The 18,604-nt window shown below is 35.8% G+C and overlaps 1 protein-coding gene across 1 annotated transcript; it reads left to right on the top strand.

The window, feature by feature from the left end:
• The first annotated feature begins 745 nt into the window (after positions 1 to 745).
• LOC145765583 (sodium- and chloride-dependent neutral and basic amino acid transporter B(0+)-like) lies at positions 746 to 16,661 on the top strand. Its single transcript, XM_082577420.1, has 13 exons — positions 746 to 850; positions 1,691 to 1,820; positions 2,399 to 2,530; positions 2,901 to 3,065; positions 4,152 to 4,274; positions 4,920 to 5,040; positions 5,316 to 5,454; positions 6,818 to 6,958; positions 7,414 to 7,642; positions 8,948 to 9,192; positions 11,892 to 12,101; positions 12,871 to 13,038; positions 13,739 to 16,661. The coding sequence occupies exons 1-13, from the start codon at positions 839 to 841 to the stop codon at positions 13,925 to 13,927; spliced, it is 2,004 nt and encodes a 667-aa protein (XP_082433546.1). The 5' UTR covers positions 746 to 838; the 3' UTR covers positions 13,928 to 16,661.
• The last annotated feature ends 1,943 nt before the right edge of the window (positions 16,662 to 18,604 follow it).

Below are 18,604 nucleotides of genomic sequence, written 5' to 3'. Positions count from 1 at the left end.
AGTAGCAGCATTGTATTTGTAACTCATTTGTAACAGGATTTTGCCAGTTGAGTAGAAACTACAATAGACTATGATGTTCTGATGGACCGAACATAGCTTACACAGAATAAAAGTTGTTTTTTTTACATTGTTTGACATGTGCAACTCAAGTAACTTAAAATTACAAAGACCTTTCAATTTTAAGTATTCAAGACCTTAGCCAGATCCAAAAGTTTGAGGCATTTCTAGCTCTAGTCAGAATTCATATATTGAATTGGAGAGAAATCGTGCAAAGTTGTATTTCTAAAGAGAAGTTAAATTACATTTTTTGCGTGATAATGAAGGCACCTCCCACACAAATAATTAAATAAAAACCTGCTTTAATTATATCGGAACCGATAAATTTCAATAATATCAAAAAGAATAGGATTCAAAACGTTACAAGCAGGCCACGGTTGAGACTATAGTTATTGAACTGTCATACAACGCAAAGTAACCTTGCGTTGACTTCAGGTTAAGTATTGCCTTCAGCCATTCAGTGTGGTAATTAGACGCTTGTGCCAAGAAGAAAACATGACTAAAATGGCGCGTTGGGGCACAAGGCCAACTAGTGAGCATTGAAATATAAATGTCAAAGTTTTGACAATTCAGTTAGTTTATCAAGGGAGTGCTCTATCCCTTGAAACTTTTTGACTGTGTACTGGTCAGTAATCTTTGCTGTATCAAATGATCAACTTAGTAAATGTAAAGCATTTTTATTTTCGCTTTGTTTTCAAAAATTTTCAAGTCTTTTAGGTTAATTTGAACAATTGAATTAACAAACTTGAAAGCTCTTTGTGTAATGCTCTAAAAGAACACGATGGCGCAAGGGGTAAGCTATATCAACAAACCAAATATTTAACCCAGTTAGCCGAATGAAACTTCTTCATATAATCTGCATGCTTAATGATGAGTAAACTTATAGTTATTATATTCGGCTAAGTTCTATTGCTGTTATCAACCAAAAAGCTTGTTTTGTAACATCAATTTTCGCATGATCAGACTAAAAACCTAAACCAGTAACCCAGTTAGCAAAATTGGTCTTTTTTACGTTGATTAAACGTCAGGAAACGTATAGCCAATCATAGGCAGCTTGACGTTATGGTTTGTATTGCAAGTGCTGTTGTGGGCTCTATTTATTTATCCATTCCAAGTGAAGTGTATTCACGAAAACTCGTCAAGTGTCTTGGTGAAGATTGCAGTTGATATGAGATTCAAACCCTCATCTCAAATCTATTTTATTGACAACTGAAAACTAAAACGTTATTGCCTTTAGAAAGATATAATGAAAACTTTTGCTTTTTTTGTAAATGATGACAAAAGCAATAATGTCACAAAATAGATTCAATATTTACTGTAGCATCTTCTTCATGCATATTTTAAATTGTTATGTCCAATTAGCATATGTTGCATGTTTTCAAATCTGATTTGTTCTCTAAGGAAATACTATAGGACTCACAACCACAATTATTCTGTATCGCTTAAATGTTACCTTGAAACTCATGAAACTAATTTGGTTAAAAGTTCTGTCTTTCATACGTTGATTCAACATCAGATTCAACATTAATCTGGTCTAAACAGGACGGGTTGCCAACTGGAAAAAGGCAATATAATCTTACAAAAAAAAATACCGATCAGATTTTTTAATTTTGCTCCTCGTGCTTACTTGTAGAACAAAGATGAGAACCAGGACCGGGGAAACTGGGATAACAAAGCAGATTATCTTCTTTCTTGCATCGGCTACGCTGTTGGACTTGGAAATGTTTGGAGGTTTCCTTACTTGGCTTTTAGAAATGGTGGAGGTAAGTTTGAACATTGAGTAAGTGAGTAAAAGTTAGAATATTCCATACAAATCCTAATTTGATATAACTTACGCGAGACTTAGCGATGCTTTATAGAACTTTCAATTTCAAAGGATGAAACTGTGTTTGTGAATGATGATCTTAAATTTTTATAAGCTTAACCAACCCGTTAAGCAATATAGCCTAGCTATAGGCTGTATGAATGGTAGCCACATATTGTAAACGGCTGGTAATAAATTTTCCTCAATATGATTCGCATGTCTTCGTCAATCTGAATACTAACAGCAAAGTCTGATTCGAAGAAATTAAACTCAGAGTTTTGCACAAATTTTGAAAAACTAAACTAGGTTTAGGTTGAACGTTAAAATACTGTTGCAGAAAACTTTTTTGGTATTTTGTTTTTTAAAGACTGTACAGTAGTCTTTTAAAATTTGCTTGTACGAGAATGTTTTGCAATTTTCTTTTAGCACTGAATGTGAATTTGGCTTAGTTTTGAAACGTTTGCACAAATGAAAACGCCACAAGTTTGATTATTTTATAATCCATGCTTCACCATCTCCTTGTTGCTAAACCATCAGGAGCCTTTCTGATTCCGTACGTCATCATGTTGATTTTTGCCGGCTTACCGATTTTCTTCATGGAGGTTGCTTTGGGACAGTTTTCTAGTCTAGGACCAACAGCAATATGGAAATTCAATCCTTTCTTCAAAGGTATTTTATGAACTGCTTAGTTTTCCGCTCGTATACTTTTATGTCGTTTTGAATGGCAAAAACTGGATGGATGGAAAAATTAATTTTGCTCTTGTTTATTTTGTAAACAAGGTGCGGTCTTCAATTTACAACTCAATTTTTTTACGTCATCGGCTGAAGCATTTTCGTCTGGTATCGAAATTACTACTTTCCAATGCTTTTTTTATATTTTTAATCGAATGGTTCATCTAAAAGACTTCTAACCAACAACTACAGCAGTTGAATAAATTCTAACTAAAGATGAAAATTGTAAACCTGCGAAAAAGAATCTCTTTTACACAGTTTTGCCTCGTTGTAGATTGTCAGGTACAGAACATATAGTTGTTTTTAGGAGTTGGAATATGCATGGTAATTCTAAGCACTATGGTTGGTATATACTACAACGTCATCATTGCATATACCGTGTTCTACTTCTTCTCGTCACTCACTTCATACTTACCGTGGGAAACGTGTGACAACTATTGGAACAACCAAACCTCTTGCAGCACCGAGTTTTGTAAGTTTGATAGAAGGCTTTATGTTTGAACTTCATATGTTCGTTGATGAGCTGATACTCAGGTTTAAAACGCAACGTTTTTTTTAGCCTCAAATGGACTGGTTTTTATGTTGGAGTGGTTTATGGTGCCATTTGGTCATATTGAAAATTTTCTCATCTGTAATATGAAAATAATATAAGTTTTAATGCTTGCTGAAACTACATTGCAAAACTCTAGTTCTGATTATTTGGACATACAAGCAGTTTTACTATAACTTGTTGAACAATATGAACAATATCATTATGAAAACAAAATATTCTTGTTGTAAAATTTAAAATTCAAAAACCTGACAGAGAAAATGATGTTGGTTTAGAAAGGTTGTTTTGTTAATGTTCACAGCATTTGCGCAAAGCTTTAATTTAAATGTTGCATCCAGCGTGAAAAGACGTTGCAGAGACGTAAAAATAACAAATTGTTAGCTGGGTTTGCTCAGTGGAATACCGATGGAGTAACATAAGCATTTTGAATGCCGCAGGGTCAAAAAACCTAATGTAGCCTACTTGCTTGATTTACAAACAGTAGGTATATCTTAACACGTGTATCATCTCCAATTGAATGTCATCAATTAGCAGTTTTTCTAATTAATTTTGAACAGCATATTTAACTGGCAATATGCCCTCCTTTCTTTCACAAAAGCCTCGCTGTACTTTGCGTCGTCGTATGTATCATTTCCGACATAGGCCTATATAATTTTGGGATAAGAAAGTATTAACCGAACCATAAAACATAAGGCCTAAACGTTTAGCAACAAAAAACTAATTCACATTAACTTTAATTGCATAGTGAGGTAATGCGTAGGATTTTAGCTGAGAACATGTATTTGGTGTCGAACCATGATGGAAATTGATTGAGTTAAAGTGACTGAAATTAAGTTGATTGAAATAGTTAAAGTGACGATTTACGCTACCAATTGATCTTGTCACTAAAAAAAGCAAGCTGAGGCACACCGTGATGCCACTTCAGCATAGTGTTAGTGCATTGCAGGTGGCTGTACTTCATACTGTACATACAAAATGGGTTAACTGTATTTTTACCTACTTTTTTAGTGCAAATCTGTCCAAGCCTTAATCTAACAGGAGAACGGTTTTCAAATGAGATTGAACAATACTTGGCTTCTACAAACAACTCATTTATTACTCAAGGCAGTGTCTACGCTGTTTATAAAGACGGTAAGCAGTTATCTTATAGAAGTGGTATAATAAATGATCTCTATTAAAATTTGACTCTTTGACTTTGATTATAAAGAGCAAAGTCAAAAACGTTAAAATTAAACTCATTGCTCTGTAGATAACATCGGCTCCTGGAGATGGTGATTAGGAAATTTGAGAACTTCATACTCATCGCTTTTACCACAATTTGAATTCGAACGAGATGTAGCCTAACTGCAAAGATATTGCACTTCATAACACCTATCTTAACAAGATAAATCTATTTCTGATCTGCACAGATAATGCTGTTTCCGAAATCGGATCACAGCAAGAAAAATCGTTATAAACTAGCACAGAGAAATATATCTCAAGGTATCCGAAAGACAAGTAACAGTTTGAACTACCTTGATCAAGATAGTTCAAACTGCCCTTCACAGGCTCCCTGGGCTCTCGACCTAATCCCCCACAGAACGTGATATTGCCGCTTATCATTATCATCGTTATGACACAGTCAACAGTCCCCAAAGCGGCAGGTGGAGCTTAACCCATGTTTGCATCTTGAGTCAACTTGAAAGGCTGCTCAAGTCAAAACATTCTTGGTATAAGTTGTATTACCATCTGCACTTAACCTGCAGTGGCTTTTTACCCATTTAATTGAAAACGCAGTGTCCAAAGACGATGCGATGCACCTACTTCAACGATTAAATGCAAACGAAGACTATTTGATAGAACGAGGCTGTGAGTTTAAGGGAATCCGTGGCACAAGTCCAACAGAAGAATATTGGCAGTAAGAATGATTTACATCTCTGATATGCATAGAATTCCCCAATTGGACTGTTCAATAAAACTGATACTATTTCTGCATTTAGACTTCAATTTTACAAATGAGCAATATTTGCTATAAAACACACCACAACTAGTCAGTGCTCTGTAGTCTGCCTTTCTGGTTGGCCTGATTGTGTTATCTTGGTGGCCTTGGCTTTAAGTTTAATTGTGTGTTGTATTGTGTTGTATTCAATTCGTATTGGAATAAATTTGATGGAGGATGGATGATTTTTTTAGGAAATACGCTCTTCATCTCGCTCCTCGAATTGATCCAGAGTACACAGGACTTCCCAATGTGCATCTTGTTTTATCTTTAATCCTTGCCTGGATAGTTGTATTCTACAGTTTAATTCGCGGAATAAAGTCTTCCGGAAAGGTGAGACCAAACAAGTACCATAAACAATATATTTTAAACAAACATTCCAATATTTAAAATTTTTGGTTTCAGAAGTTGTCTGAAATTGCGCCTGTGGCAAACAATGAACAACATATGTCCTTGTAAAAGGTTTATGAATAGCATTCTTCCCGTTCTGTTTATCATAGGGATCAACGGAAAACGTTTTTTTCCCGTTACGACGTTCAATGGAAACGTAACAAGCTTCAATAGGTGCATTATAAACAGGGCCGCTGAGAGGATAATTTGGGCCCTGTACCAATCAGTGGTGGTTTCTTCAAAATCCTGGTCCCCTTGGTAAGGTTACAGACCTTTCAAATCATTGCGGGCCCTGGTTCAAAAGTACCCTTGGACCTTCTTGTCAACGCTACTGACTATGAACATGAAAAATCCAGCAAATTACCAGAATAGTTAAATATTTAGTCAAACACAACAAACCAAATCAAAAAATCGAACACGTTTAGTGTCTATGGAGTAGGCTACTATAGTCTGGAATATATTAAAATCACCAATGGAGTTCAAAATCGGTTTTGTTTAGTCCAAATGAAACGAAAGAAAAGTCAATTTAATCAAGAGCGGTTGGAAACGAGATGAAAGTTTTCAAAAGAAAATGAATTCGGAGCAAAGCAAAATCAAGAAAACCAATCAGAAAACTGCTTTGAAGTTTGTTTTGGACAATCCCACAGTATTACTGCTACAATAAAAGTTCTATTCAGAGAGTATTACTATAACTTCAAAATAAATTTTAAACAAATATTTTGAATAAGATTATAACACCCAAATTTACACATCAAAGTTTTCACATATCACAAGTCAATTCATTTTTCGACGAAATAGTCCATGAACTGTGAAAAATGAGATAACCGCCGAAGCAGAACTGAAAATCAATAATCACATATCGAGAGGAACCGAAAGCAATGGTAGAATTGCCTTTTCAGTGAAGGAATTATCATGCCAAATTTCTACAAAATTTTGCTTTGAATAAAATAACAATGCAATAGATACTTGAGGATTGAAATTGTTGATCTTCTTCTTTTAACAACTTTTAAAATCAAAAGTTACCTCTTTAAATGAGTAGGCCCTACAGTACACAACATGTTGTAGCCATAAGCGGTTTTAGCTGTTGGTTTACGTTTAAAAATACTTTCTAACAAGTAACAACCAACGTCTAACCAAGAAACATTTTGATTAGAAAGCTGTAAAGTTCGTTAATAATTCTTGCCTACTGTATATGTTTGCTCATTATGTATTTGACTGTTAATATTGAAAGGCAAACAATCTCTTATTACAGTTCACACTTCACAGGTCGAGTGAGTAGATTAAACTTGTGCGTTTTTTTCTTCAGGTTGTTTACTTTACCGCTTTGTTTCCATACGTCGTTCTTCTTATATTGCTCATTCGTGGAGCTACTTTGGATGGAGCATGGGACGGTGTGCAATATTATATCGGAAGTGAATCGGCTTTTGAAAAGCTAAAAGATGCAAACGTAAAAATTTTGTCGTTGCTAAAATTAAACTTGCCATTTTAGTTAAACGTGATCAATTTCACACTTTTTGTAATTTCGCAAAGTTGTATTCATTGATTTCTGAAACCCTGGCAGTGTTCTTAATTGAAGAGACCAAGAACACCACTGACACAGACTTGTTAGCTTTGGTTGGGTTTTAAATTAGCAAACCTTTTAGCCTAACCTATAAGCTTTCTGGATGAATATATTGCAGTTAATTTTGTTGACTTTCTAAGGTTCTGTTTGTTTAGTTTCGCCTCAGTAACCACAAAAACTGCTTTTAAAACCGTTTCACAGAAACCTACTTTAAATATCTCCATTATTCATTAAGCAACAATTCTGCATTTCCACTAAAAACCAGCTTGGATTTCTGCAAAATGAGATGACTTTCAAGACACTGCCATAGAATTAATACGCTACTTTTGTTTGCTATGCAGGTCTGGAAAGATGCGGCAACCCAGATTTTTTTCTCTCTCAGCGCTGCTTGGGGAGGTCTCATCGCTCTTTCCTCCTACAACAAATTCAATAACAATTGCTTTTATGACGCTCTGATAGTTTGTAGTGTCAACTGTGCAACTTCTCTCTTCGCTGGATTTGCCATCTTTACAGTCTTAGGACACATGGCATTAAAGCTCGGGAAAACAGTGGATGAAGTTGTCCAATCAAGTAAGAAGTCTAGGCGTGGCGAAAAGTAAATTAAATGCTGGTGTTAGACGGAAATAGCAATACAGGAGACAGCGATTTTCAAACTGCTTTTAGGGTGTCTAGCTTTGTAAACCTACAGTAAAGTGTTTTAGTAATGTCGTGTACAAGTTCACTCGTTCACATGACGCAAACTGCACATACAGTGCATTGTTATGTTAACGCGACATTTGGCCACAAGAGTGAGAGAGCATTTAGATTTAACTGACTCTCAACAGAAAAAAGTGCCATTAAAAAAGATCATATACTCGATTGTCAAACCTGTTCAAACACTAAACCATGCCCGGAGTCTTTTAGAATCGTGCGTAAAGGCTTCACCGAATTTGATCCTAAATTGTTCATGAAGTCTTGCAATCCTCGCCTCAATAAGCAGTTGTTTGCCGCAGGCGCCTCCTATCTGTTAAATGTCTTCACGTAATTTTGCGTCATTGATTTTGTGTTTTTTTTCTTAAGGCAATTAAGCGTCATGTGATTTTGTCTCTCCTCTGCCTTGCCGTTTCATACCTATGCGTTTTTTGTTTTTTTTCGATTTTTGTGTATGTAGACCAGTTTTGTAATTTTAATTTATGAAGAACATCAGTCAGTTAGTTACTTGAAAAGGGCTAACATGAGTACGGCCGAAAACGTTTGTAATTTTTAGTTTACTTTCATGTTATTATATTATGTCAAATGCCGTCTGGTTGTTAGGTTTTATTTGTCTATGGTTCAAAAAAATCACCACTTTCCCAAAATTTCATTAAAACTTTGTGAACAACCGTTTGTGGAAAATAAGATAAGAATTGAATAAAGAGTTTATAATGCAGCTAACACAACTAGAACTGTGGTTTGTTATGGGCTGCAATCACTGCATTTCTTGTAATTTGTTTCATCGCAAGGTGATAGAGAAGAAAGCGGTTGACTTACGTTTCCATTGCCTTTCTACAGTAAAATATGATGTCATAGAAGCATTAGCTTTTTAATGAAAACTATTCACTTTTTTTTCAGCTATTGTGTTTCTTTCTCAGCATGAGTAACCCTAATGTAGCGATTATCTGACTATGACTTTACTAAAACGCTAAACAGAGCGTTTGAATTGTTGGTGCAGTTTCACAACGGTCCAACATGACGTGTACTGCAAACTTTTAGCAAAAGGCTTAAGTTGCTTAGTAAGATTCCCGGTTTGAACTTGTGTTTATCACAAACATTGCTACTTTAAGTCAGATGAACAGCGCTGTGCGGTTTTTGTTTCATTTTTTGTTGTTGATCACTTTTCAAAATCTCCTTTGACAGGTTTCGGTTTGGCCTTCATTGTGTATCCAGAAGCCATCGCCCAACTACCAATTTCTCCGATATGGGCTATTTTGTTCTTTCTCATGTTGTTTACACTTGGCTTGGACAGCCAGTTTACAATTCTGGAAACCATCAGCACGGCGATTATCGATAGCTTTCCCCGCCAATTGCGGCATAGAAGGTGGCAGCTGATGCTGTTTTTGTCGGTTGTCCTTTTCCTCCTTGGACTTTCCTGTGTCACTGATGTAAGTTTGAAACATGGTTTAGTTAAAAAATGATTATATCAGGGGTGGCCAACCAGTCAGAGGCCAAGAGCTTCATTTTCTACTTGTAGACTGTAAAGAGCCACACTGGCATCATACACATGAACACACAGTAATACCATCCTGTCTCTTCCTTACATATACCTTTGCTTTGCTGAATTTATGGTAAATGATACACACAAACATGAAAATACCAGATTTATACAAGCCATGTATTGCTATACATGTTACAATACTTACGGTAGTGGGACTTTTAGTCGATTTAGGAGAGTTGTAGTCTATTGTGCGGAAGAGCCGCATGGAATCAGAAAAGAGCCACATGCGGTTCGCCAGCCGCTAGTTGGCTAGGCCTGGATTATAAAGTTGTCTACACAAATTGCTTTTTCATTTTGCTGTAGTTCTGCGTTTCGTCTCAAAGTTTTATAAAAACGCAAAGTTGTAAACAAGTTGGAATATTTCTTGAAGTTTTGCCCATTTATCAAACCCCCTTTTTTGCTGCATTTCATTATCTAAGAATTTTTAAACACTCCTTATTGTGGCACTTGTATTGTGACATGTAGTAAGTTATTCTAAACAATCTAAACAATACCATTCATCTGGTGCTTAATTTCTAAATCTATATTTTCCTATTTCCGCTAGTCGTTTGCCGATCTGGCGAGTTTTGATTAAATTTTGTTGAGTTTACATTATAACCGACTCAGTCAGCAAATCAATCACGTTTTATATTGATTCAACGTCTGCAGACATTGAATCAATCTAAAGAGTGATTGAGTTGCCTGCAAGATATTGTCAAGTCAAAATAATAATAATCAACCGCTATTGCTTTAAACTTTGCTTAGCAATTGCAACACTTGTACAGTAATATATTCGGAGTAAAATAAATACAAGTAAATAAAAAAATAAGAGCAAGCTCTCAAATAGGCAACATGGCTTTTGACTCTTGTTTTTGTTTCTTTAAAGATAATGCTTAAAAAAAAACATTGTTAAAAGTTAGCCACGGACAGTGGCCAGTTGTTTGATCCTCCGCGGCGTAGTAAAATGAAAGTAGAGAGTTGTATTTAAGTTTTGCAATGATAGTTTCCAAAGGTGATTTTTATAAGCCAATGAGAATTGATTTAACTTGTAATTCAGACTTCATCGAAACGTAATTTTGCCATCAATTAAAAAAGCGTAATGATTTTGAGAAAAGTTGTGCTACGAAATGATTTGAATTTGTAAAAAATAAAAACTTGAGAAAAAGATGGAAGTTTATTACTAACCTAAGACATAACAATCAATAAGAAATTGAATACTAGCGGTGCAAATAAGTGTTAAAATTCAAAGAAAATGAAGGGATGTGCCAGCAAACGTCTAAACTAAAAAAATCACACTTTTTAAGCACTTTGCATCGTCTTTTGCGCTTACATCGTGACGTACCATCGGCTTTTTTTGAAAGATTTTTGCTGGCTTTTTGGCCTTGCTATAGGCTTCTAAACTCATGAGAAACTACTTATTGCAGGTCTTGTACTTCAAGCAGTAAATCAGCCTCTTATACATAGATTCAACATATTCAGGCCTTCAATCAATGTAAAACAATTTTTATAAAACTAGTTGTAAACAAACAAATTTTTGCCCGCTTTTTAGACTCTTGTCTGGGTTCAAACTTGGTTCAAAGCATGTGAACTGATGTGAAACGAAGTAAGCTCGGCAATTCAACGGCCATCGAGTAATCAGCTTCTTTTACATGGATTTAATGTGTCCAGGCCGTGAATCAATGTAAAAAGACTCGTTAAATAACCAGTTTGACTAGACTTTTCTCAAAACTGCTTGTAAACAGACCTACTTTTCCCTGAGAAAGCAGCACCATAACGTTGATTTATTGAAGGCAAACTGTTTGTGATAGATAACAGAAGCTTTGAGGAAATCAACCAAGCAATACAAGCTTTATGCGACCATAAACGCTGTTCCGACGTTAATCAACAAAAAGTTGCGTCTATTCACGCTTGCCGGCATTGTGGCACGCAAACACACAGCGTCCATCAACGCTTGCCCGTGCAAAGTGGTTAATTGACAGTAAAATTACGTTTCGCTGAAGTCCGAATTAAAAAGTAACTCAAAACTTCAATACAACTCTCTACTTTCATTTTAGTATGCTGAAGGGATCGGAAGATCGAAATATTGGCCAGCTGTCTGTCAACTTTTAGCACTGTCTTTTTAGACATTATCTTTACAGAGTCAAAAGTCATGTAATTTTCACTTTGTGTAGACCTACATGTACTTGAGCAGTTACTATTATTTTTTTATCCACTGGTTGATTTATGCTTATCAGTTTTTGTATCCTCCGTGGATCCTCCTCTTGTATCATTGGCCAATCCTATAGATGTTTACCGGTAGACTCCTTCATTTTCTTTAAATTAAACTAAATATCTTTTGGAATTCAAGTATGAAATTCAAGTTAAACAGCCAGAAGTTGTCTAGTGAGCTCCGCTTTGCTTTCGTTGACATTTAAAGCCCACATATAATTATTCAATAAGTTGTCATGATGGAAAATGAAAGTAAACAATGATTCAAACTTCAATTTTGTATTTATCATACTTTATTTTTCTTCGATTTGGTTCAAGGATGGAGAGATAAATGAGGCTGAAAACTTGTGTTGTATTTTAGTTTTTGAAAATTTAGTTATAATCATGTTGTTTTTTCAGACTGGGAACTACTGGGTAGATTTAATTGATCATTATGCTGCTGGATGGGGGCTTCTGTTTGTAGCGGTGATGGAGCTCTTTGGAGTTTGCTACATTTATGGAGGGAATCGATTCATTCAAGACATTGAAATGATGATCGGGAAGAAACATTGGGCATTCTGGTTATTTTGGAGAGCGTGTTGGTTTTTCATCTCTCCTCTTCTTCTCATGGTATTTGCCAACAATATTGGGATATTCTAACAACCTTACTTTCGTACCAATACAGTTAATAGCTTACAGCAAATAAAGCCCAAAAGCCTTCTTTTATTGTAAGCGCACCTTGTGCTTTTGACAACTTTATATAGAAACGGTCAAAAATAGGCCAAAAACCTCTTACGAATGTTGACAGTCAACAAAAGCGTGGGCAGAAGAAACAGACATAGTGTTCGTATATAGCCTGGAGCCATTAATATTGTTTGTAACGGCCTTTTATTTAAAAAAACCTTTCAGTGGTTTGTCTAGAGTGGCCTACTTCGTAGTTCTTGAGGAATCATGATCACATGACATCATTATCAGCGCACAGCTTTGGGCTAAACTTTTGTCCAGTGACTTATTTCTGTTCCGTATTCGAAAGAGAACATGTTTAAATTCTTCTATGAACAAAAATACATAAAATTACGTTTTTTCTTGGCGCTATGTTTTGCTTTTTAAGTGGTTTACTTGCTGCAAGTAGACTAACAATGCAATTAAGAATATTTGATGCTTATTGTTTCATTAGAGATACAGCACTGGAAAACAAACTCACCTTATATTATGTTTATAAAAGTACCAATTTTGCTTTAAGGCTGATCATTCTGATACAATGTTGTGACACAATATGACACGAGAATGTTCGCGCGACATAGTTGTCATAGCAATTTTGCTATTCCACGTCACCACAGTAGCCTGGAGTCAGTTCTGATTTGCCTTTGAGTTCGAAAAACTTGCTTTATGATTGCAGGCTATTTTGATTTGGTCACTGTTAACCTTCGACGGCAAGACATACTCGGACGGTACAACTTATCCTGTTTTTGCCAATGTATTGGGATGGCTTATCATTGCGTTTGCTATTGTGTTCATTCCAATTTTCGCGATTGTAGCTGTCATACAGAAAGGAGGTTTATTCCCGGTAAGCTGAAATGTACTAGCAAAACTTTTATAACATAAAACTTGCAGACAAAGTCTTATAAATCTTTAGCAATGGTTTATAAGACACATTTTATGACACACTATATTAATAAAAGCGGAACAAGTCTTGATAATTTTTTTTGGCATTAGCGCACCAGCTAGTGGCACATTTAAAAAAAATGAACAGGCTTAGCATGCGATGTGCTTTCAGTTTCTCCCATATAAGCCATAATATATCATAGGAAAGTAGATAAAAATGTTCACTATAGTTTGTATGAAACTAACGCAATAAAGTTGCCCGTATTGTTTTTCGCCTTCTAAGTAAATAGGGTGCATGAGTTTGTCACAACATTTTGAAAGGTGCAACATAACAAAAAAGTTGGAAGAGCACTGGACTAGTCTACCAGCCTGGAGTCTATACTACATCCTTCAATTTAGAAGGCACCTAGTAGATACAATATTTCACAGGCAACATTTCAACAACAAGCAGAAATTTTTCTCTATCAAACCAACGCCACTTAGAGGAATACGTGGAGTTGATTAAACTCGGTGACCAGGCCTGTGTCAGTAGTTCACAGCCTCTACAAGTGTGTAAAACTGTCAAGATTAAACATCAATAGGTTTTATAATTCCGAGGATAAAGACTCTCACAATCAACCAATAGTAATTGTTTTAATTAATTTGTTTTTTTGTTTAAATAGGCATTGTATCCCGATTCCGACTGGGGTCCTTACCTTAAGCAACATCGTGGAGAAAGATATGCTAGCATGGACGAGCCAAGAGAAGCTCTGGAGATTGCTAAAGGGGAGGAAGACAAAAATGGAGCCTCAGGCGCTGCAAATCTAGGCTATGATGCCGATCCTGACAATATGGAACAAACTAAATTTTAAAAGCGTTGTTAAAACGACTACTGGAAGCCTAATAATAACAACACGTTTTTCACAGTCCTATCGTAGTTGAAATGTCTAATAAAACCTCTCAGTTATTGAAAACCTGACTGTCTGTCAAATCACTTTTTCTGTGCTAGAAAAAAATGAAGTTTTTGATCAATGTTGTTGCATAAAAACAAACTTTAGCCTACTACAATAAAAGCAACTTATTGGTTGGTATTGCAAACTGTTGCTTTTAACTACTAGAGCGCTGGCTTAAGAATTGTAATAAGTTACGGTACTTACTGTTGCTATTGGACTACATCTATCAATCGTTGTCGTAGTTTCGCAACTTCACACCCAAGGCCAAGGGTAATTACATTATTGAAGAAGTCATAAAATTTGCCAACAGTTTTATGCTTTTTGTTTGAAAAAATTATCTTTGAACTGCATTATTTTTACTCAAGTTTGGTTTGGTTCATAAGGGAAACTTTCATTCGTGTTAAGTAGTTTCAACTTTCACTAGATTATACCAATGTTTATTGCACTATTTGCCCATCTGGCAACCTTGATACTGTTGTCTACTATCAAAAAAGTTTAAAGGTCTGCAGTCAAGTAAACCGCTCCAAACAAGAATAAAAAAACTATACAAAACAGAGGCAGCATATGTTTTTCATCTAATATGTTTGTTAATACTCAGACCCTAAGAATTCTTGGTCTGGTTGTTTTTCTGCAATAAACTACTTTACATAACTCAGATCGTTGAAACATCTCATATTAGGTCAAAAATGCAAACAGTTTTTTAAATGTGAAGAAAGGCGTTCTTCCCGGCTATCAGCACAAGGCTGATTACTCACTAGCACAGCGAGCAGCAGTAACGCTTCGCTAACCAGAACGGTGTAGCTTCCACGCTAGCCATAAAGACCTCCAATTAAACGTTTAAGTTATTTTGGCAGCCGATTGTAGCATCGAATAGACAGCGATAGACACGTGTTTCGCCCATGTGTTTCGCCCAATAAGAGTTAAACTGACTGGTAAAGCGGCGGTCGATTACTCAAGTGGCAAGAATACGGTGCGATACTGATGAGCCCAGCCTCATGGGCGAAACACGTGTCTATCGCTGTCTATTCGATGCTACAATCGGCTGCCAAAATAACTTAAAAGTTTTTTAAATTTTACAAAACAGAATTGTGAACAAAGTTTAATCATTTTTCATCATCCGTCAACATTAACTTCTTTATCATGATCAATACGGAAAAATTCTTCAATTTTGAAATAGCAACACTGACCAAATTAGATTGAAACTTCATATCGACTTTTCTTGGACACATATCAGAGTAACAGTAGCTTAATATTAGTAGTTGCCACCAGGGCTGTAGTAGGATGGATTTTGGCGTGTTCGGAGTCGGAGTGGTTAAAAACACCGATTCCGATTCGATACAAAACAATGAACAATAAAATTTTTGTTTGTAATAGCCTACATTTTTTATAAATATTGTTTATTGTTCTTTGTCGCCGTTTCAATTTGTTTACAACTGAAGTGAAATACATTTAAATAGGGACAGTAGAATATCGGGATGCCCAACTACATCCGCTTTTGGCTTATCCGCAACACTAGAAGGGTTACGATTTTTTCTGATTTACAAAATAATGTACATTTTATAGGTTATATAAGAACAATGAAGTTGGTTTTAAAGTAATTTAAGGTTTTTAGTTGAAAACAAGCGAGCAACAAAGCGTGAAAAAAATGTCGAATTGGCAATTGACCCTTCTAATGTTGGCGGAACAACGGAGTTGCGCGTCCCGTAATCTACCGTCCCTACATTTAAACAAAAATGAGAAAAATTTTCCTCAAAATTCTCAAAAATCTGGCAACACTAAAACCGAAGTCGGCCAGTTTAAACCGAGGAGTCGGAGTCGTAAGCCCCAGTTGCCACTAATTGATATTTGTACAGTACGAGTTAAAAAAATCTATCTAGTAAGTAAACTTGAATTTGAAAGTGATCTTGATCTTATCTCAGACAGCCACATTATCTGGCCCAGATCTGGTCAGATCCGTACCCGATCGTGTAAATATCTGGACCAGATAAAGTGGCTGTCTGGGATTGTTATTCAAGATCACACGAAAAGCGATCTGAGATCAAGATCACCAAAATAAAAGTGGTCTTGAAGATCAAGGTCACGCCCATCTCTGCCTGTAAGCATGCTTTGTCACTCAACAACGGTTTGCCAGCTTTTTTTTAATAATGAAGATGGTAAACTGTTGTCAAAGCATGCTTACAGTAGTTGCAACGTGGCCAGCTTTGGAAATAAAATATAAGAGGAAGTTAATGTATCTAACATTTGGTTGTTGAGTTCATGCCTAAAAAAACGGTTAATGTTTGATTTGAAGCAAAATCTGTTCTTTTGCATATTATTTCACTGTACAGCCCAGGCGCCCATGTAGTGCACTAACAAACAAACGCAAACTTTCTCGTATAAAAATGCACATAAGATACTCTTTGCATGGATTTCAAGTCAACATTTAGTGCCACTTTAACTTAACCAATGGGGCCTACTAAGTTTGTAAAACTCGTTTTGAAGCACAACCACCCAGACAACAAACTTCGTCATTTTTAGATTGATTCAAAGTCTGCAGACGTTGAATCGATATAAAACTGACGGGTTTTGCTGTTTGGGATAAGTACCGTACTGATATGAGTTGTTTGTATTGTAAAGTGAATTGTTTATGCGATTAAAATAACCAAAACTGACACAGCAAAAAGATTGAATTTTAAACAACCAAGCATCAGGCAACTGAAAAAATTGTAACTTTAATCAAGACTAATCTTGCATTTTTGAAAAGCTGTAGCTGCAAATGTTATTTGATTGATTAATTGTGGCAATCTTAGCACACGCACTGAAAAATTCTTTTTGAAAGTGTGTCTTGGTAGCCGCATACTTGTAGAGGCTTTAAACCACTGATGCATCCCCGGTTACAAAGATTGACAGAGTGAAGCTTTCCGCTGGTAAAGTGTTGTTGTCTGTAAGCTATTTCTTACACTAGGTGCCGCTGGATGCATTTCTGTCCGTGAAGTGCGTTGCTCAAATGCACACCTCGAGAATAGAACCACCGTTTTTAATCTTGCTGTTACGGTACTTATCTCACATAAATTCAGGTACTTAAATTGCTGTGCGTTAGGGGGGTGGCGCGCTGTCTTTACAGCTGTCTTTTTTTTTTCAGAAGCTTTCAGATGGAATAAAAAAAGATCACTTGTGAGATATTGGCGCATCAATAAGTAGGCAAAGATAAAAAGTTTAGACATTTTTTTGGGTAAAAGTAATGCAACCTAGATGATGTTTGTGGCTAGCATGCACAAAAAAACAATATTTTATCTTGATTGTAGCCTACGCATGGTTTTTGTGTTCAACAAATCAGGTAAACTGCAGTGCTTGATTTTCCATAAATTTATGCTGCTATAGGGGACAAGAGTGAAAGCTATTGCGCTGTTTGTATTAAGATATATTGTCAATGCAAATATATACTTCTACGCTGAGAGAGCTCAACATGAGCTGTTGCTAAGCTAAATGAAGCTCTTCTAAAATCAATCATTACCAAACAAAAGTTGTAAAACCTTTCTCTATAGACAACAGTGCATTTGTCTCTATAACCAAACGGTTACTGTGTTCTTGTACAATGCGAGGATGGCACGTTTTGGATGGGGTATCCGACTGAGGTATCTGTATGGAGCAGTGGGTCTTGCATCGACGCTCGGAATATGTTTCTGCTTTGCTACTCCGTGGTGGAGGAACACAACTGCACAAGATTCTTCTCAAGTTTACGCTGACTTGTACGCGTTCGAAGGATTATGGATGTCTTGTCTGTTCAAAGCTAGAAACATCCAATGCATGGAGATAGGATTCGGATATATGGGATACAACACAGTTGATGACCTCTATGGTAAGATTTGAATAATGATTAGGATATATCATTAGCCTAATCTATTCAACAAAATTTTCACATTTTGTCAGTATGACAGGCATTTTCAAGTGAAATGAGCTGAAGAGATTGACAAGATGTAAGCTATTGTTTTTTTTGTTTAATCGTTTTGGTTATCATTATCATTTATTTGTCATCATTCTGGACAAAAATAAAGTAGTTTATTACAATAGTTATAGCCTAACATGCCGTACCAGACTAGGAACTAGGTCATACCAACAAGTCAACTAATGGAAATTAGAGATCTGACAAATTCTTACCATCTTGACGAACAAAAGAAACAAAATAGCAATACCCTAAATAAAACATGACGTTTATGAGTATAGGCTATTCACAAATTCGTTGCTGATATGCAGTCAGTCCAATAGCCTACCAATAAGTCCAAAATGACAATGCCAATTCACCTGAGGGCAATAGGCTACATCAAAAAATTACTGTAACAGTAAATTGCAAATACTATAAAATAAAATAAACTTTGGAAGCTTGTTTTGATGCTATCAAATAGGCCTACTGGTGAGAAACAACGAAAGTAGGCTATATATGTTTTAAAAAAAAACTATCTTCAAATAGTTGCATAACCACTGTCATCGCAAATAAGATGTAAGCCTATTTGAAAACAAAAAACCTCTAAAATAAATTTGAAAAATTTTATTTATTGTAATGATTAGTTACAGTTTTAAAAATGTAGTTACATCACATCAACGTGGCTAATTTGCTGC

Source organism: Aplidium turbinatum, chromosome 2 (genome assembly GCF_918807975.1).
Source record: "Aplidium turbinatum chromosome 2, kaAplTurb1.1, whole genome shotgun sequence".
NCBI lineage: Eukaryota > Metazoa > Chordata > Ascidiacea > Aplousobranchia > Polyclinidae > Aplidium > Aplidium turbinatum.
Note: the sequence above shows the minus strand (reverse complement) of the source record. Positions and strands in the feature narration are given on the sequence as shown.

Bases quoted from the DNA above. Each gene is read 5' to 3' on its own strand.
- LOC145765583 (XM_082577420.1), top strand. The intron at 6,959-7,413 runs GTAAAAATTTTG...TTTGCTATGCAG, and splicing joins AAAAGCTAAAAGATGCAAAC to GTCTGGAAAGATGCGGCAAC. The intron at 13,039-13,738 runs GTAAGCTGAAAT...TTGTTTAAATAG, and splicing joins AGAAAGGAGGTTTATTCCCG to GCATTGTATCCCGATTCCGA.